This window comes from Neofelis nebulosa, chromosome 12 (assembly GCF_028018385.1).
Source record: "Neofelis nebulosa isolate mNeoNeb1 chromosome 12, mNeoNeb1.pri, whole genome shotgun sequence".
Taxonomy (NCBI): Eukaryota; Metazoa; Chordata; class Mammalia; order Carnivora; family Felidae; genus Neofelis; species Neofelis nebulosa.
Window position 1 is genome coordinate 95,039,499 of NC_080793.1, and position 18,952 is coordinate 95,058,450.

Sequence of the window (18,952 nt, forward strand, 5' to 3'; positions counted from 1 at the left end):
ATTTGGGGGTGGGGGAAGGGCAGAGACGGGGAGAGAGAGAATCCCAAGCCAGTTCCAGAGCCCCACACAGACCTTGAACTTACAAACCGCAAGATCATGACCTGAGCAGAAATCAAGAGTCAGATGCTTAACCGGCTGAGCCACCGAGGCGCCCCGTGGTTACCAGTTTAGACCAGAGGCCTCGTTAACATTTACTGAACACTTTCATTGATACAAGTTGTATTTACTTATAATTGTTGGTCTTATTCTTGCTTTTGGTGTGTATTTTTGTACAGTGGAGAGTATCCATTAAGGGGAGGTGAACAGGAAAATACTAACTATAGGCCCATGCCTCAAACATGGCTGGCTGAGCACCCTCACCGTTCCATTTGCCCTCGGAATTCCTCGGGAGCTCTCCTATCTTTCTCCTTTTACAGCCTCCTCTGCGGTCTTTCCTGGACGTTTGTGGCCTCTAGGAAGCCTGTTCCACTGGGGATTTGGGCCAGGCATCCTCTGTAGGGGGCTGGCTCTGCACTGTAGGACGGTGAGCAGCTTCCCCGGGGCCCACCTGCCCAGCTGTGACCGCCAGAGTGTCTCCAGACCTCGGAGCAGAGCGTTCCTGATTGGAAAGCACTGGCCTGGTGCTGTGCCTCAGCCCCTGACTAGAGCCCTCGGTGCATCTAGCACGACCTAGCGGATGCTCAGGGTAGCACAGTGCAAGGAAGTTGAGCTTTCGTGGTGCCGCCCCACACACAGCACCAGGGAAACAGGCCTCATGGAGCCGTGTGGTGTGCACCTGTGGCCTCCACCGCGGGTCTGGGGGCTCTGTTTCTCTGACTGACAGCGGGAGCTTGTCCTCAGCTCACACAGGGTTGTTCATGTGCCCCTGGACACCCTGACGGTCGTGTGGTGCATCCTTGGTGCATGCCATCAGGGCTGTCCCTTTGCTTCTTCCTGACCCCTTAGCAGTCGTGGCAGCCCTGGGGTGGCAGGGCAGTCAGCCCTGTCTTGTGTCTGGCCCTTGCCGTACCCCAGATGCTCACCTGTTCTTAACTGCCTGATCCCCTGCTTTCAGCTTACAGGCTCTATACTGTAGTGCCTCGCCTGGTCAAGTTCGTGGATGTCCTAACCAACTGGTACGTCCGGATGAACCGCAGAAGGTTGAAGGTGAGTGCATGCAGGCTGCTGCTCACAGATGGATATGAGGGCAGCAACAGTAGAGACACCTGGGCGTAGCCAGAAGAGAAAGGAATGTTTTCAGATGCTCTTGGTTTTTGAAGCTCTTTCTCTTTCTCCTTTTTACATTGCAAGTTAACTATATTTATCACCATTTGATGGATGGGAATCTGTAAGTTCTAAAAGTCACCTCACATATTTTCAAAACACAGCTAATGACACGTCATATTGGACAGTCTCAGGGCCATATGAGACTAAGCTGAGCAGAATCTCTTAAAATACAGAAGAAATTCATACAGATACTTGCCAGTGTTTCTGGTATGGCTGTGATCCCAAGAGGGGCCCCTCCTTGGTTCTTCCTCTAGAAGGTCCATTATTTGTTGACAGGACTCTTCCCTGAGCCCGTGGGGGACTTGGCCTCGGTGATGCCTGCATCCTGTCCCAGGGTCTAAGGCCACACATAGACCATGAGGGCACCTGTGCCTCATCCCATCAGTCTATCTTCAGGTGTGTGAATGATGAAGGCCTGTAACAGGACAGTAATTTCATTTTTGTTCAATAGACCACATACCTATACACACACATCTCGAGGGGCTTAAACTAAACTTTTCACCATGGTTACTTCTGCATAACTTCATTATGGTTGACTTCTTTTTTTATAACCTTTGTGTTTTTCCTACAATGATAGTGTAATTATTTCTTAAATATACAGTGTGTATGTTTTTTAAAATATACAGTGTATACATTTTTTAAAAATGAGAATCTTACCTAAAATTACTTTAAGTTTTCTCTACATGTTTCCGTACGTGGCACCGATGCCTGCAGGTCCTTCCGTCCACCTGGGCCTCCGAGGTGGAAAATAGCAGGGCCCATGCTGGCCTCCTGTCCCAGGCCCTCTGTCCTGTCCGCGTGCTCTGTGCTCTGCAGGTCGCCTCCCAGTCTGATGCGTGTTCCTTTCTTGTTGACTAGGGCGAAAACGGGGTGGAGGACTGTGTCATGGCCCTGGAGACCTTGTTCAGTGTTCTGCTGTCTCTGTGCAGACTTATGGTGAGATACTGGACCCAGTTCTGAAACGCCAGCCCCATTGCTGCTGTGTCCTCTGTCTGTGTCTAGTCTGTACCTATCCCCCCAGAAATAGGAATAGAAGCTTTAAAACAACTTGAATCTGTACTTCCTTTTCCAGACTCTTACTAGCTTGTCTGTGTCAGGAGGGGATAAGACACATTCACTTCCTGTTCACACTGGCAGCACATTTCAGGGAGGGTGCTGGCCTCCAGATGGAAAAGCCACTGCTCCCTGTGAGCACACACCCATCTTTACCTGGATTTCTATAAAAACATGATCCTATCAATTAAAATATTCAGTGATACACAAGTGAAAATTCCAGCTTAGGTTCCCAATATCCTATTACCACTTTTCTAGTGTGATGTTACAAGTCTTCTGTTCACTTTCTGAACATTCATGAACAGGAACCTGTCTAGTACCCGTGCCTGAAGTCCGACTCACTCACCGTCACCCTAGGGAACATGTCCCCAGTTTACAGATGAGGTTTCTGAGGTGTAGGGACATTCAGTCGTGTGCATATTAATGTGGCCAGGGCTCCTGTTTTATTGCACACCTTCTTCCGGGATGTTTCAGGGCCTCCGGCTGCAACCCTGCTACTGTGCTGCACGGCATCCATCCTTCCAAGTTCAGAAGGAGGCCGTTTCTTACACACGGTGTGTTCAGTAATCTCATGCCCACTTCTGTGCATGTCCCTGTGTTCTCTAAAGTGTGGAGCTGCTGTTTCCACTCTAACTGAAATCAGTTACTGATGGCTGTGTGTCAGTGATGTGATATCCGATGTCCTCACGCAGGCCCCCTATACACCTTTTCTTACCGAATTGATGTACCAGAATCTAAAGCTGCTGATTGACCCCGGTTCTGTCCAGGACAAGGACACACTCAGCATCCACTACCTCATGCTGCCCCACGTTCGGTAAGAATCAAACACACGTAAGCCTCTCCTGGGTCCAGGAAGGCTCGCATGGCGGCCCTGCTCTGGCCCCTCCATGCCCTTTGCCCGCCTGCTAGCCCGCCCGCTCCTCAGGCTGCAGAGGGGCTGGAGGGATGTTCAGTGTGGAGGCTCCTGGGGCTGCCCCTTCCTCACTGTGCATGCCTGTCATTTGGGACTGTCTTCTCATGGGGTCCCTCTCACCCCCACCTCTGCCACCAGGGAGGAGCTGATTGACAAGAACACGGAGAGCGCGGTCTCTCGGATGCAGTCTGTGATTGAGCTTGGGCGAGTGATTCGAGACCGCAAAACCATTCCGATAAAGGTTTGACGCTTTGTTTGTATTTTACGTGCACAGGCCTAAATCATTATGCCTTTGGAGCATTTTCTTAGAGAGCTTCCAGCAATGGTATTTTTTTTTTTTTTTTTTCTTTTCTGCAACAGGGGTGTGGATGACTTAGTGCCAGATGAGCCTGATCAGTCTGGAACTTGAGATTCAGATTTTAACATTTCATTTTCCTGCAGTTTCAAGGGCTGGCTGCTTGGTAAACTTTCCATTCCTTTCCTCCTAGTATCCTTTGAAAGAAATTGTGGTTATCCACCAGGATCCAGAAGCTCTCAATGAGATCAAATCTCTGGAGAAGTATATCATTGAGGTAAGACCTCTGGCTTGTCTGTTTGGGTCCGAACAGAATTCCTTCTTTGAGAAGATTATTGTGACTAGTTCTCTTCAGTGAGGTTCACTTTGAATGTATCATTTATCCTTTCCTTTCGTGTGTCAGTACATTCGTATGCCAAACCATCCACGGAATGTGACACTTTGCTTATAATCAGCATGCATTTTTGCATTTTTTACAGTGTAATTGTAATTCTTTAAAAGCAGTTCCAAGATCAGTGGATTTCGTTACCTTAGTGGTAATACACTATCTTCATCCACTTATTTTCTCCAGAGTGTTTTGTTAATTAACCCAAAAACTGTTCCATCAAATCATTAAGTAACAGGTGAGCACGCGTTGGTCATGAGCAGCTCAGACTCTAGCAACAAGTATGGGGTGAGTCCCTTCCCGTCCAACGGCTTCTGGGGATGTTCACCAGGGCATCCCCGCCAGGTTGTCGGAGCACTGTGTGCACACACATGTACACACCATTGACTTTGTGCTAGAGAGGACCACATGTGTAGTCTTCAACTTGGTTTTCTCACTTGACAGTTTTTCTTAAAGGACTCCCAAGGTCAGAACCTAGAGACCTCCTTTATTCTTTTAACAACTGGAGAGTGTTTGCTCTCCGCTACGTCTTTGTTTAAATCACTTTCCCATTGTTGAAAACTCAGGTTTCTGACTACAAAGAAAAGGTATGTGTCTTTGTGCATATGTTAGCGTGTGGATGTGGGTAGGTCCCTGGGAGTGCATTTGGAGTCAGCGTAAACTGTGATGTCAGTTGTCTCCCAGAAAGCTATATTCCACGATGTTTTAAAAATAAATATATTTTTAATTTCAATTTTATGTTTTTACAGGTAATATTTAAATATATTACTATAGAAAATATTAATTTCTAGATTTGGTTTTGAATTGCTTGAGGATTCTAGACATATATTAGGGACTAAAGAGTTAGATTATAAATTCTATAACTAATGCTTGCAGATAGGGTTAAAAATAGAGTATATTTAAATAGATTGTCTTAATCACTATGATCAGGTCAAGTAATCCAGTCAGGTATAATGACCTGACACCTCCATTTCCTGCTGCATTGGTAACCCATAACTAGCACAGTCGAGGCAAGACATGTTACAGCCACCTGATTCTTCAGAAAATTGGTAGTTAACCTTCTAGAGCTTTGAGATTGTTCGAGTAAACGTTACTCCTGAATGATCTTGAATGATCTGGACAAGAAGGATTTGTAAGTATTATTTATAGAGTTGTTCAGCCATTATAATTTTATAACGTTTTCATCACCCCAAAGAGACACCCAGTATCCATTAGCATTCACACACCATTCTGCCCTTAGGACCCCACTGTGCCCTGGCAACCACAGGTGTAAGTTTTCGGTCCCTGGGTGTGCTTGCTCGGGATGTTTCCTGTAAGTGGAACCGGACAGTACATGGTCTTTTGAGTCTGTCTTCTTTCACTTGGCACCAAGGGTCATTCATGGTATAGGCTGTGGCTGTGATTCGTTCCTTTATTTTGCTAATAATAGTCCGTTGTGTGAATAGACCACATTTTGTTTACCCGTCACAGGTGAGGGTCTCTAGGGTGGTTCCACTTTTTGGCAGTTGTGACTTAGGTTACTATGAATATCAAGTTTTTGTGGCCACACGTTTTCATCTCCCATGTTTCTGTTTCATCTTGGCTACCAACTATAGGAGTTGAATGTTCGCAAAGTTACACTGTCTACAGATAAAAACAAGTATGGCATTCGCCTAAGGGCAGAACCTGACCACATGGTCCTGGGCAAGCGGCTGAAGGGAGCCTTCAGGGCGGTGATGACGGCCATCAAGCAGCTAAGCAGCGAGGAGCTAGAGCGTTTCCAGGAGACTGGTGGGTGTCTACCCCTGCCGACCCTGTCCATGGCCCTCACGTGATGCGGTCTCTTACCTGGGCTCCTGTTTGATCTGTACTGTTCCAGCCTCTCCTGGTCATAAACATGTTTATTACAAATACTGATAATTTTGGAAAAGAAGAGACTAAAAATGCCCCCCAACCCATCACCCATCCATTTAATGCAGATTGAGTGCCTAGTCTCTGCCACTGCTGGAGCAGTATGAAAATTCTGATTGATTTCCTTCTTGTTACACAGATAGTCACGTAACTGGAGCCTTACAAAATGGAGATGACGCTATAATTTTAAATGTTTTTTTCACTTATATACTTTATGTTTTATTCACTTTTTTATTTTGCACTTACTTTAAGTGTGTTATTAGTCTTTAAAGTGTTATTTCAATAATTGCTATAATAATTTTCTTTCATAGGGACATCTGATGTTTTTAACCAGTCTTATTTTTGATTCTTTAGATTGTTTCCCTTCTTTTACTATTCTCAATAATATTGCAGTGAGTATTCTCACATGGAAATATTCCATAGAATTGATTCCGCTGAGCTAGATTTCCAGGTAGAACTTACTGAACCAGATGGGTGGAACCTTCATTACCAGTGAATTCTGCAGATGCTAACATGAGCCCAGAAACTACCCTAGTGAGAGCTGAACCCCCTGGTATCAAGTGTCATTGGTACTGTCATTGCTTTTGGAGAAAAAGCATGTAGGTTTTTGGAGGTATCCAAATGAAGACTAGAATATATTCGAAAGAAAGGATTAAAGTCTATTTTGAGAAAGGGATTTAGCACTGAGGTTTGGAGCTGCTTGTGAGGGACAACTGGGTGAGAACTTCCCATGATTTCTCTAAGATCTCTAGAATTCATAGTTTGGTCTCAGATTTTGGCAAGATTGGAGTTGGATTCATTCAACAAATACTTTCTAAAGCTTTTCCATTTGGTTGGCCCTGAGAACCCAGAATTGAGTAAGACAGACGGTGTCCTTATCCTCATGTGCTGGCCGACATTGAAAATTTGTGGAAATCGTAGTTTTGACAAGTGCTCTGAAGGAAAAGCCTAGGATAATACGAGGAGGTTAGGAAATGGGACTCAGCCCCTCTCTCCTCTCCTCTGGGGGACCTCCCAGGTGCCCGGGAATTCTCAGCTCTGCCTTGATTAGAATCCTGTGGTCTTACTGTCTGCTCAATGTGCTGCAGCCACCTGAGGGCACAAGGTGTTTGATGGCGAGGGCTCCCTCTGAAGCTGAAAATCGTAAGTGCAGAGGTGTCACAAGAGGAGATTTAAGGACTCAAATCAGATGAGTGGTCATGGAATTCGGGAGAAGTGTCCCTAAAAGTCCCCACATTTTTAGTTAAAATTTATAAAGCATAGGAAGCTAGCAAATAAAAGTTGAGTCATTACCAACTTGCTTGATTTGTTAAATTAACAATCTTTGATTAAACTTCAAATCACAAATCTAAGTTGTGTCAACAGATGGCCAAAATATTTTAAAATTCCTGAAATAAGATTTACTTGATACTAAAGATCTACAGGTTCCTTTTAAACTACTTTTCAAATGGATTTCTGCACTAATGGGAAGCAAAATGGTTTTCAGAACAGAGTGACGTAAAGTCAGTGCTGACCAAGGCCATTGTAGGTGACCACAGCAGGCTTCACCGCAGATGGGCGTTACCGACAGCCGCTGTTCATGCGTCCTGGCTGCCATGGGAGGGTGGTGCCCAGCACTTCCCCCTGCTCACTGTTGGCTTCACGTCACCCTTGCCCTCCTATCCTCAGCAGGTAGTGGAACACCAGGGTCCTGCAGCCAGTGGGTGGGGGCCTGGGTCCGACTGGACTCTGCAGCCTGTTCTCTTCCATCATGCTGCTGTGTGTTTATGGTGGGGACATGTCACCTTCTGGCATAGGCCTTTGGATCTAGGGGCTTATATACACGGGTAGACGTTGGCGGTGATATAACTGTCCTCAAGGCAGCCTGGGCAAGTGTAAAGGAAGTCTCTCGCATCCTTGACTGCAACAATGGCATGAGTCAGGAAGACATGATGATCTCTTGAAGTCTCTGCAGCTTGATGCATCGGGGGGCACCTGGGTGGCTTAGTCAGTTAAGCGTCCGACTCTTGATTTTGGCTCAGGTCGTAATCTCACAGTTCGTGAGATTGAGCCCTCTTGGCATTCTCTCTCTCTCTCTCTCTCTCTCTCTCTCTCTCTCTCTATCTCTCTCTGCCCTCCCCCTTCAAAATAAATAAACTTAAAAAAAAATGGCATAATATATTGGTAGCTGGGTGGTGTGAGGAGGAGGCAGGGGGCTGATTAACAGTGGCAGCTGCTTCTCCGATAGGGACCATTGTTGTCGAAGGTCACGAGCTGCATGAAGAGGACATCCGCCTCATGTACACCTTTGACCAGACAGCAGGAGGGACAATGCAGTACGAAGCGCACTCGGATGCCCAGGTACTTCTCTTCCCTAGAACATTGCTTTTCCAGAAGATAGCATAAGAGGAGAAAGTATTTACCACCCTGTCCTGACAGCTCTGGCAGCCCGTCCTGGGGTAAGATCGACCAGGCATTCACCTGAGATTTCTCTAGTAAACTCCTCTGTTGTCTCCTCTTAACATGGCATTTCTTTGACGTATATGCGAATAGAAATTTTGTGACCTCTGCTGGCAATCGTCGTGAGTGTCAGGTCGTACAAAAATGAGCAAGATGTAACCCCACCCTTCAAGGATCAAGTCAGTCACGGAGACAGAAAAGGAACTCAGTTCTTACTCTTCTGCATGATGAGTTACCTGGTAGAAATGGGCACAGGGATGCCTGGTGGCTCAGTCGGTTAAGCGTCCGACTTTGGCTCAGGTCATAATCTCACGGGTCGTGAGTTCCAGCCCTGCATCGGGCTCTGTGCTGCCAGCTCAGGGCCTGGAGCCTGCTTCGGATTCTGTGTCTCCCTCTCTCTCTGCCCCTCCCCTGCTCACGCCTCTCTCCCTCTCTCTCCCTCTCTCTCCCTCTCTCTCTCTCTCTCTCTCAAAAGTAAGTATTAAAAAATTATTAAAAAAAAAAAAAAGAAAGAAAGAAAAGAAATGAGCACAGAGAAGGCCTCTTGCCCAGAGTCTAGTGTGGGGGCGGGTTGGTGTGGGACCTCCTGGAGGGGGGCTTGCAGCAGTTTTAGATTTTGGGGTCAGAGCTTCTCTCTTTGCTTCCAACCAGACTTCTCTGGGCAGATGGGTCATAAGATCTCCAGGGTGGGAGTGGGGGGCTCGCGGGAGGCCCCCTGTGCGTAACATGCCCCGTGTAGTGGGGCGGCAAGTACCACGTGAGGAAGGCCAGCCTCCAGCTCCCCATCGGCAGATGGCATGAGGAGCCATCGGGGAAGAAGCTGAGACGAGGGTGGGAGAGTGTGAACACCCTGATGGCGGCCAGCCTGAGGAAGTCACTCAAGGAGGTGGCCTTGTCCTCTGGGATTCTTGACACAGGTTATGTGTTGTGAACCAGGGTGGCCCTGCCCTGACTCCTCCTCATCCATCTCCAGTTCTGCCCTCTAGTAAAGCAAGTTTGTTCACTGATTGAGTTTCCTCAGAAATGTCTTTGGGGCTGGTGCTTGATTTACGAGCGTGCCCCCCTCTGTGCTGGCAACAACATTACATTACTCACATCGTCTTCAATAGCCTCCATGACAGATGGCGTAGGAAGTAGACAAAGTCAGTAAACAGATGGCAGTTTCTATCCCATCAGGCGTATTGCAGTCCTCTGTAGAAATCACGTCTCGAATCCCCCGATCCAAAGGACAGCAGGGTTCCTGGCTGAAGAAACGGGGCAGCTCTGGGGCCCTCACCAGCTCGTCCACGGTGTGAGAAGCCATGCGGTCATGTGGGCCGTGACTGTTGACCCCACTCCCTGCAAGGGCGGTCACACAGACAAACAGCAGTTACACAGAGACTCAAGGTTCTCATGTGTCCTGGGAGCAGCACCTGCAGAACAGGAGACGCCAGCCTCTCCTGGCGAGAGGAACGGCTTCTCACAAAGAAGCACCTGAGCCATCCAGATGCTAATGTAACTTTATCTCTTTTGCTCACTGGGGTGAATAGTGCTGTGTTACAGACTCCTTAGAATTTAATTTACATACAGTTGTGCTGGGTTTGAGAGCCATTCCTCCTTATATGCTGTGCACCATCCATTCCTACAGGCTTTGGTTCTCTTAGACATCACCCCCGAACAGTCCATGGTGGATGAAGGAGTGGCTCGGGAGGTCATCAATCGCATCCAGAAACTTCGCAAAAAGGTCAGTTTGTCACATTAAGTACAAGCAAACTGGGAGTTTTGCATGGTTGGTTTGTTTGTGTTGGTTGTTGGGGAGGACAGGAGAGGCAGCTAATGTAACCAGGTAATTGTAGTTGAGTAATGAGAATTGTACCCTGTAGGAAACGTGGGCCCTTCCCCTCCCTACTCAGTCACCCCAAACTGCACGTGGCTCTTTTGTTTCTCTGACTAGGAGCATTCAGCCAACCCACCCTTTGTCCACTGCTTCCAGTTCTCCAGGGTTTCCACAAAATCCTCTTCTGGATCGGTCGCCCTCCTGACTGGCACCAGACATGACAGCCGGTGTCCGAGGAAGGGCTCCTCGCTCAGGGAGGCACTGTTGTATCTGGACTGAGGGGGTCGTTCTCCTCACTAGGGAGCTGGGAGCCAGGACGGGTGCACCGTGCCCATCGCTGGCCCGGTGAGGCAGCCAGGAGCTCCCACCCCACACCCTAACCCTGAGGAGGGGTCTCCTCCACACCCCACCCCTGGCAGAGGCTCCCCCACCCTGACCGGAGCAGGGGGCCCCCACCAGCCCTTAGGCCAGGTGTCTGAGACCTGTGGTCTGGAGTCCAGACCTCAGGAGTCCAGCAGGTAACAGGGTGCTTGTGAGTTCTGCCTCAGTTCAGAGCTCTGTGAGCACGTTTGCACTCTGTCACTCCTTTGTTTCAGAGGAGGGTTGGGCAGGAGCCTGTGCCCTTCTGTAATGATCCAACATGGGACTGTCAGCCGTGCTCAGCAGCACTGTCCGTTTTGATTAACAAATGCACTTTCTTGTAAATTTTCTGTATGTGCCTTCAGTGCAATCTGGTTCCGACTGATGAAATAACAGTTTACTATAAAGCTAAGTCTGAAGGAAAGTATCTGAATAATGTTATCGAAAGCCACACGGAGTTTATATTTGCCACCATAAAGGCTCCCTTGAAACCATACCCAGTTCCATTATCAGATAACGTCCTTATTCAAGAAAAAACACAGGTGAGTTCTGGGTTCTGCTGAACTGTCAAAAGATACAAGGTTAGATTTTATGTTAAGTTTATGTTGTTATCTGTTGATATTGTGTCCCCAGTAGCAATTGGCACAGTCCTCAGTCCTGATACACTGGATCAGGTCTGGGAGGGGGCGTCCAGAGAGGGAGGGAGGGACTGTTCTCACAGCAGTTCCCTGGGGAAGGTAGCCAGTAGGTGCATGAGGGTTGCCGGGAAATCAGTGGCTGCGTGGGACTGCTTTATCTAAAACTAGAGAAGTTAATATTGTGGATTCTTTGACTGACTCTTAAAAGCAAACAGCAGTTGACTTGTAAAGCAGCTAACTTTGACGGTAGTAGATTGTACATAAAATTGTAACTACTTCATTTCCTGTTGGCACATTTTAGATGTAACTATGAAAATGTGAAACCAAGACATGGAAGATATTGGCCATAATTAAGAAATAGATCATTAATAGAAGAGGAAGGAGTTCCTTTTTGTGTCAGTTATGTATTCAGTCATTTGTCCCTTGTCTCATTCCTCCTTTTATAGGGGACAGGCTGGGCTGGATGTCACTGTTGTTTCAGTGGATCAAGTTGCAAGATAGTTTCATTTCTGTTTTGTATATTTTTAAGAGAACAAGGTGAAAAGAGAGAAACATGAAGGGAAAAGCGGTAGCTTTTGACTATCTTAGTGGTGGGATTGAGTATGCTCTCAGAATTGTGCAGAGCTCTTGGCGTGAGGAGCAGTTGCTGTGTTAGTTGGTGACACTGTGGTCGGTGCTGCAGTTACTCAGTCTCATACTCTCATGTGCTCAGTTAAAGGGATCTGACCTGGAAATTACACTCACCAGAGGATCATCCCCGCCTGGGCCTGCTTGTGCATATGTCAATCTTAACATTTGTACAAATGGCAGCGAGCAAGGTAAGAATAAATGAATCCTGTGGTTTGTACTTTATTTTTTAGCTAATCCTATGAATGTTTTTTTTGTTTTTTTTTTTTTTAATATTTATTTGTGAGAAGAGCGGGGAGGGGCAGGGAGAGAGGGAGATACAGAATCCAAAGCTCCAGGCTCTGAGCTGTCAGCACAGAGCCCGACGTGGGGCTTGAACCCACAAACTGTTAGATCATGACCTGAGCCAAAGTCAGACACTTAACCGACTGAGCTACCCAGGTACCCCTAAACCTATGAATGTCTTTAAAGCTGTTATAAGAGAACTAGGAACATCATATAACTTTCTCTTTCTAATTGCCGTCAAAATGAATCCACAGAGGTAAACGGTCAGACTTGTACTTCCAGGAAGTAGAGTAGGCATACTTTTCCCTATTCTTCCCACAAAGTACCACCGAATACCCTGGGTGTGATATGTCAGAAGATGCAGACCAATGAGGGACCTTGAGGCCAACAGACTATGGAGAGTTCCTTGGTGTTTCTTTTTGCCTCACGTATCCCAGACTTGGAGCTGAAGAAGTTGGCAACTGGAAATGCCAAGTGCAGACAAAACATCCCAACAAATTCTGCTTTTTGTAGACAGAGGACCAGGAGGGGTGTAGCCTAGCAGGACAGAAAACTTCTAGACTTCTTCTCTACTGCAGCCAAACACAACAGAAAAAACTATGGCCCCACTAACACTCAATAGCAGCAAAGGCCAAGTGAGGAGCCTAGACCTTTGCCAGGCTGAGGATCCTCAAGGTCCTGTCGCCACCATGGTGTCAGAAGCCCAAACACTGAGCTGAGACTTTTTCATCCTCCCTGGGCAGCAATAAGCCCCTCTGCCCGGTACTATCACTGAGACCACTGGGCAGTACCAAAGCGTCCATTCCCTCACTACCACCCAGGGCTAATGAGGCTATGTACTCCCACCATCCTGCAAGGGGGTCCGTGAAGGCTGTACGGGGAGCAGTGAGGAAGCACTCATACTCTTAAAGGCCAAGAAGATCTCTTCAGGTGGGAACTCTCTCCTCGTGCTCTCCACCCCTGTAGTACTGAGGAGTCCTGACCTTTGTGGCATTGGAGGCTGAACTAGGAGCCTAGCTTCTCCTCCCACCGGGCAGGAGCAAAGCAGTGCCCCTTTTCCTGCCAGTGTGATGTCAGACAGCAAGCTAAAATAGAAGATTTAAATAAGAACCAGTCTTAATACCTTACACATCCAAGTTTTCATTGAAAATTAGTCATCATGTCAATAACCAGGAAGATCTTAAGCTGAATGAAAAAAGACACATGTGAACACCAAGATGACAGAAATGGTAAAAATTATCTGACAAAGTGTAAAGCAGCCCTGAACACTGTAGGAACAAGTGAAAATTTTAAAACTGATAAATACAAGACTAAAATACAAAACACGGTGGATGGGTTCAATGACAGAATAGAAGGGATGGGAAAGAATCTGTGAACTGGAAGATAGAACAACAGACATTGCCCATTCTGAACAAAAGAAAGGTTTTTTTAATCTGAAAAAAAATGAATAGTCTGAAAGATCTATGGGATATTAACAGAAATTTAATATTCTCCCCCTGAATTCTGGGAGAGTGAGAAGGAAGGACAGCAGTGGAAAAGTATTCAAAGAAATAATGGCCGAAAACTTCTTAAATTTGGCACAACATGTGCACCTACAGATTCAAGAAACTGAGAGAAACCTGAATTCTGGGTCAGGCAAAATATCTTTCAAGGTGAAGGGAAAATCAAGACATTCCCAAGTGAAGGGAAGCTAAAAGAATTTGTTGCTAGCATGATCTATCCTAAAAGAATAAGTAGAGGAAATTCTTAAAACAAAGAAAATGACAAGAAATGTAGGGACATCAGGAGAGAAGAAAGAACAATAGAAAGAGTCAAAATATAGATAAATGCAACAAACTTTCCTCCTTGATTTTTCTAAATTATTTGATGGCTATAACAAAACTGACCTCTCAGTGTATACACAAGAATATTTAAGAGAATTAAAAGTAGGGAAGAGCAGACTGATAGAAAGGGAGGTCAGATTCCTGTGTTTCCCTCAAGCTGGTCATACACTGACACTAGTGGTCCAGCATTTGTGTGTACATGAGATACTGCCTGGTGCAACCACTGAAAAAGCCTATTCCTAGAGACACGTACAAAAACATGACAGAAATAAAAATGGAATTCTAGAATGTGTTCATATAACCCACAGGAAGCTTAGGAAAAAAAAGAACAAGTGGAAAGCAGAAAATTAAAACGAAGGGCTTAAGCTAACATCAGTAATTACACTAAATGGAGGGGGTGGGAAGTGACAGGGCACTGGCTGGCTTAGTCAATGAAGCATGTGACTCTCAATCTCCAGGTCGTGAGTTCAAGCCCTGCATTGGGCATAGAGTTTACTTTGAAAAATAATAAAGGGTCACCTGGGTGTCTTAGTTGATTAAGCGTCTGACTTCAGCTCAGGTCATGATCTCAGAGTTTGTAAGATCGAGCCTCACTCCAGGCTCTGCACTGACAGCACAGAGCCTGCTTGGGTTTCTCTCTCTCTTTCCCCCACTCTCTCTGCCCTTCCCCCACACACTGTCTCAAAGAAATAAACTTTAAAAATAATAATAATTACACTAAATGTAAATAGTTCTAAATAGACTAGTTAATAGAAATTGGCAGACTTATAAAAAACTACCAGCTATATGCTGTATATAAGGAATTCAAATATAACAATATAAGTATATTCAAATATAACAATATAAGTTGAAAGTAAAAGGATAAAAAAAAGATCTGCCACACAGACGTTAATCAAAGAAAGCAAAAACGTCAGTGTTCATTTCAACAAAGTTGACTTCATAGCAAAGAAAGTCACCGGTGACATGAATAATGATACAGATGTCAATCCACAGGGAAAACATAATGATCCCAAATGTGGACGCACCCAGTAGAGCTGCACATCACAAGAAAGAAAACTGATAGGCCTTAAAGGAGGATGAGAAAATTCATAGTTACAGTTTGAAAATTGAATATATACCTCTTTCAACAAATGATAGAACTGCTAGACAGAAAACCAGAATCTAATCAGCATTAATAGAACAGTTCACCCAACAGCAGTGGAATGCATGTCCTGCTCAGACTCCTACAGGACATTTACTATGGGATGGACCATGGTGTGGGCCAGAAAACAGACCTCAACACATTTCAGGATTGAAATTGTATAGAGTATGTTCTCTGACCATGGGCAATCAAACTAAATCAGTAACAGGAAGGTGAAAGCAAAACCTCCACACACTGAAAACTAAACAACATTTTTTTAAATAATCCGTAATTTGGAAAAAATGTGTCAAGGGAAAAAAACACATAAAACTGAGTGAAAGGGAAAATACAACATATCAAAATATGTGACTGCAGGTAATTTGTATCTCTAAAGACTCACATCAAAAAAATGTTTCAGGGACCTGGGTGGCTAAGTCAGTTAATTATCCGACTTCAGCTCAGGTCATGATCTCACAGTTCACGAGTTCAAGCCCCCGCATGGGGCTCTGTGCTGACAGCTCAGAGCCTGGAGCCTTCTTCAGATTCTGTGGCTCCCTCTCTCTACCCCTCCCCCACTCACATTGTGTGTGTGTGTGTGTGTGTGTGTGTGTGTGTGTGTGTGTGTGTCCTCTGAAAAATAAAACATTTAAAAAAAATTTTTTTTAACTCTCAAGAAAGTTTGATTGTCTAGTTGAGTCTAAGAGCATCACTGAGAGTGTTTGGACAATGCAGATGTACATCAGAAAGTGGAATACTATATACCAATTAAAAGTAATGAAATATATCTACAAACTTTTCTATTATCCCAAAAATATATTTTTTTAATTTTTTTAACATTTATTTTTGAAAGACAGAGACAAGTGTGAGTGGGGGAGGGGCAGAGAGAGAGGGAGACACAGACTCAGAAGCAGGCTCCAGGCTCTGAGCTGTCAGCACAGAGCCCGACACAGGGCTTGAACTCATGAACCGTGAGATCATGACCTGAGCAGAAGTCAGTAGCTTAACTGACTGAGCCACCCAGGCACCCCCAAAAAATATTTTTAATGAAATAAGCAAGTTTCACAGTTATACAATGGGGTAGCATTCTGTATGAATTTACTTATATGTTAAATGTAAAAACAACAAAAAAGAAAGCAACCAAGCCAATAAAGTAGAACAGAAACAGACTCACAGTTGCCAGAAGCACTCTTGGTTACCATTAAGACGGGTTAGGGGACAGGTGGAGTGGTTGAAGGGGGTTAGGAGATACAGACTTGCAGTTGTTAAGATCCCTGAGTCCCAAGGATTTGAGGTACAGTTGGTAATGTTGTGATAACTGTGTAGGGATCATTTCATAACATAAAAATATCACATCTCAGGGCACCTGGGTAGCTTAGTCATTAGGGCATGCAACTCTTTCTCAGGGTTGTGAGTTTGAGCCCCACATTGAGTGTAGAGATAACTTAAAAAATACATCAATCTACACATTGTTAAAAAAGAAAAAATAATTCTCTGTGATGTGTACCTGAAGCTAAGAATATCGCATGTCAACTATACATCACCACTCATTGTTTATAGGTAAAAGTGGGCTTGAGAAACAAAGTTCATAGTAAGTTTGTCTTAGAAAAGGGAAGAAGGGTGTCTGAGGAGAAAAAAAGAAATTTTCTTTAAAAAAAAAAGAAATCAGACCCAAATGCTTTTTCCAGAGAATTCAACCAGACTTGAAAAAACTAACACCAATTCTATGGATTCTTCCAGAAAATAAAAGAAGAAACACCAACTCACTTTATTAAAGTAGTATTGACACTAAGACCAGATATAGACGCACCAAAAAAAAAACCAAAAAACAAAAAAACTGTAGACCGATACTTCTCATGAATATAAGTTCTTCCGAAAAAAAAAAAAAAAAAAACTGTGAGAAAAATAGGGAGAACTCCATCAACTTGGTAATGGGCATGTATGAATAAACCTGCAGGTAACATTATAGTTAAAGGGAAGAGACTGAATGTTTTCTACCCAAGATCAGGATACCCGTTCTCACTGCTCTTACTCAGCATTGCACAGGAAGTTGGCAAGAAAAGGCTACGGATCAGAAGGGAAGAAATAAAACTGACCTGAGATGAAGAGAACATGACTGTCTACATAGAAAATCCCAAGTAGTCTACAGATTGATATGTGTCCTGGTTCGGCCATCAGCACCATCACCAGCTAGTGCCAGGATGGCCGTGTGTACTTTTGGGCCTGTGATGATGGCCCCCAAACTGCTATTCAAGTTCTGTGATGTGTGGCACGTAGCTGGTCCATTGCTGCCGACATTCTGGCTCACTCAATGGAGACCGTCTGTGATCCTGTGGAAGGAGGTGGTCAGACAGGCAGCAGATGTGCATTGTGATGTCAACAAGGCCAGGGTTCTGTGTTGCTTTCAGTCCCAGGGAGCAATGGAATGAGCAGTGACCAGACATATGGGGCCATTCCCAGTGCTGCCCCTTTTTGGGCCGAGTGGCCGAACAACTGAGAAGAAAGGCTCCCAACTCCAGCAAAAGTGTTTTTTCCTGGCACCATTACCACCACCTGCCTTCACATGATGTGCTATGGTGTGTCCTTTACTCTCTGGCTGAAAGCACTCACATTGCAAGAAAAAAACTACAAGTGATCTTTAAATTTATTACTTTAAAGTATTTTTGGTGTTGTATATGCCTTTTGGGTTTGTATATTAATTGGTGCATTTTGTTTCTGGGTAATTGAATAAAATTATATTGCTTATAAAAAATAAAATTCATCACATTCACAAGATATGACAAACATAACAAAAATCAATTTAATCTTTGTACACTAACAATGAACACATGGAGAATGAATTTTAAAGTGTAGTACCGTTTACAGTCTCTCAAAAAAGAGAGACTTAAGTGGAAATCTAATAAAACACGTACAGGACTTTATATGCCCAAATCTACAAATTACTGATGAAAACAGAGAGATGTGTCATGTTCGCAGATTGGAACATTCGATATGGTAAACCCATCAGTTCTCCCCAAATTAATACACATGTTTAACTGCATTCCTGTCAAACCTCAGCAGTGTTTTTTGGTAAACAAAATTATAAAACCTACCTAGAAAGAGAAAGGAAATAAATAGCTAATACAGTTTTACAGACTGAATAGCATAAAAGGAATCACTCTACCCCATTTCAAGACTTACCTGAAGACCATGTGGTGAGAGCATAGCGGAGATGCTCACCCACACACGGGGCCAGAGGATTTTTGAGAAAGGAGCAAAAGCAGTTCATTGAGGCATCTTTTCTACATGTGGCACCAAGGCAGACGGAGGCCTGGACCTGCGCCCACAGCGCATACAGACCAACTGAGAATGGAGCATGGGCGTAAATGTAAAAACCAGTAGGAGAAAATCTTGAGAATTCAGGACAAGGTAAAGAGTTCATAGATGTGCCACCAAAAGTCCAATCCATAAAAGGAAAAATTGAGAAATTGAGCTTCCTCAGAATTCAGAATTCTGCTTTGTGAGAGATCCTGTGAGAAGGCAGCAAACCTGAGCTACAGCAGTGGACCCTTGCAGACCACCTCCACCTGCAGTGTGCCCAGACCTCATGGTTTAAAGAGATCCAGCTGGAAGATGGGAAAACACACGAGCAGACGTTCACTGGAAACGATCTACAGATGACGTGTTTTCCTGGACTTTTCATTCAAATTTAACTATTCTTTTCCTTCAGTTTTACTTGTATTTGTGGTTCTTTAGGTGGAGTATTGCTTCTGGAAAATCCAAAAGGCGACAACAGGCTGGACCTTTTAAAGCTGAAGAGTGTCATTACTAGTATTTTTGGTGTAAAAAATACAGAGCTGGCTGTCCTCCATGGTGAAACAGGTATGTGGAAACTCCTCTGACCCGAGGTGGGTGTTTGTTATTGGTTCTGCTCCACAGCCATGCCTTCCCCCCGAGTCTGAGTCGACCAAGGGCCCCTCGGCAGACGGAACCTCCCATCCTGCCTGCTCCCCATCGGCCACAGGCTGGGGTCTGGGCTTCAGAGGTCTGTGCTGTACATGGACTT

General features: G+C 44.9%; 1 protein-coding gene across 4 annotated transcripts in view; it reads left to right on the forward strand.

Moving 5' to 3' along the window:
* The window catches only part of IARS1 (isoleucyl-tRNA synthetase 1), a 67,904-nt gene that overhangs the window by 42,780 nt on the left and 6,172 nt on the right, over nt 1-18,952 (forward strand). For 3 of the 4 annotated variants that reach the window (XM_058695991.1, XM_058695990.1, XM_058695993.1), the window contains 11 exons: nt 1,055-1,146; nt 2,125-2,202; nt 3,012-3,133; nt 3,371-3,473; nt 3,721-3,804; nt 5,508-5,682; nt 8,030-8,142; nt 9,869-9,964; nt 10,783-10,959; nt 11,768-11,873; nt 18,643-18,768. In XM_058695991.1, coding sequence (XP_058551974.1) covers nt 1,055-1,146; nt 2,125-2,202; nt 3,012-3,133; nt 3,371-3,473; nt 3,721-3,804; nt 5,508-5,682; nt 8,030-8,142; nt 9,869-9,964; nt 10,783-10,959; nt 11,768-11,873; nt 18,643-18,768 — 1,272 coding nt within the window. The remainder of the gene's footprint in view (nt 1-1,054; nt 1,147-2,124; nt 2,203-3,011; nt 3,134-3,370; nt 3,474-3,720; nt 3,805-5,507; nt 5,683-8,029; nt 8,143-9,868; nt 9,965-10,782; nt 10,960-11,767; nt 11,874-18,642; nt 18,769-18,952) is intronic. The other variant, XM_058695992.1, reaches the window with a different exon arrangement.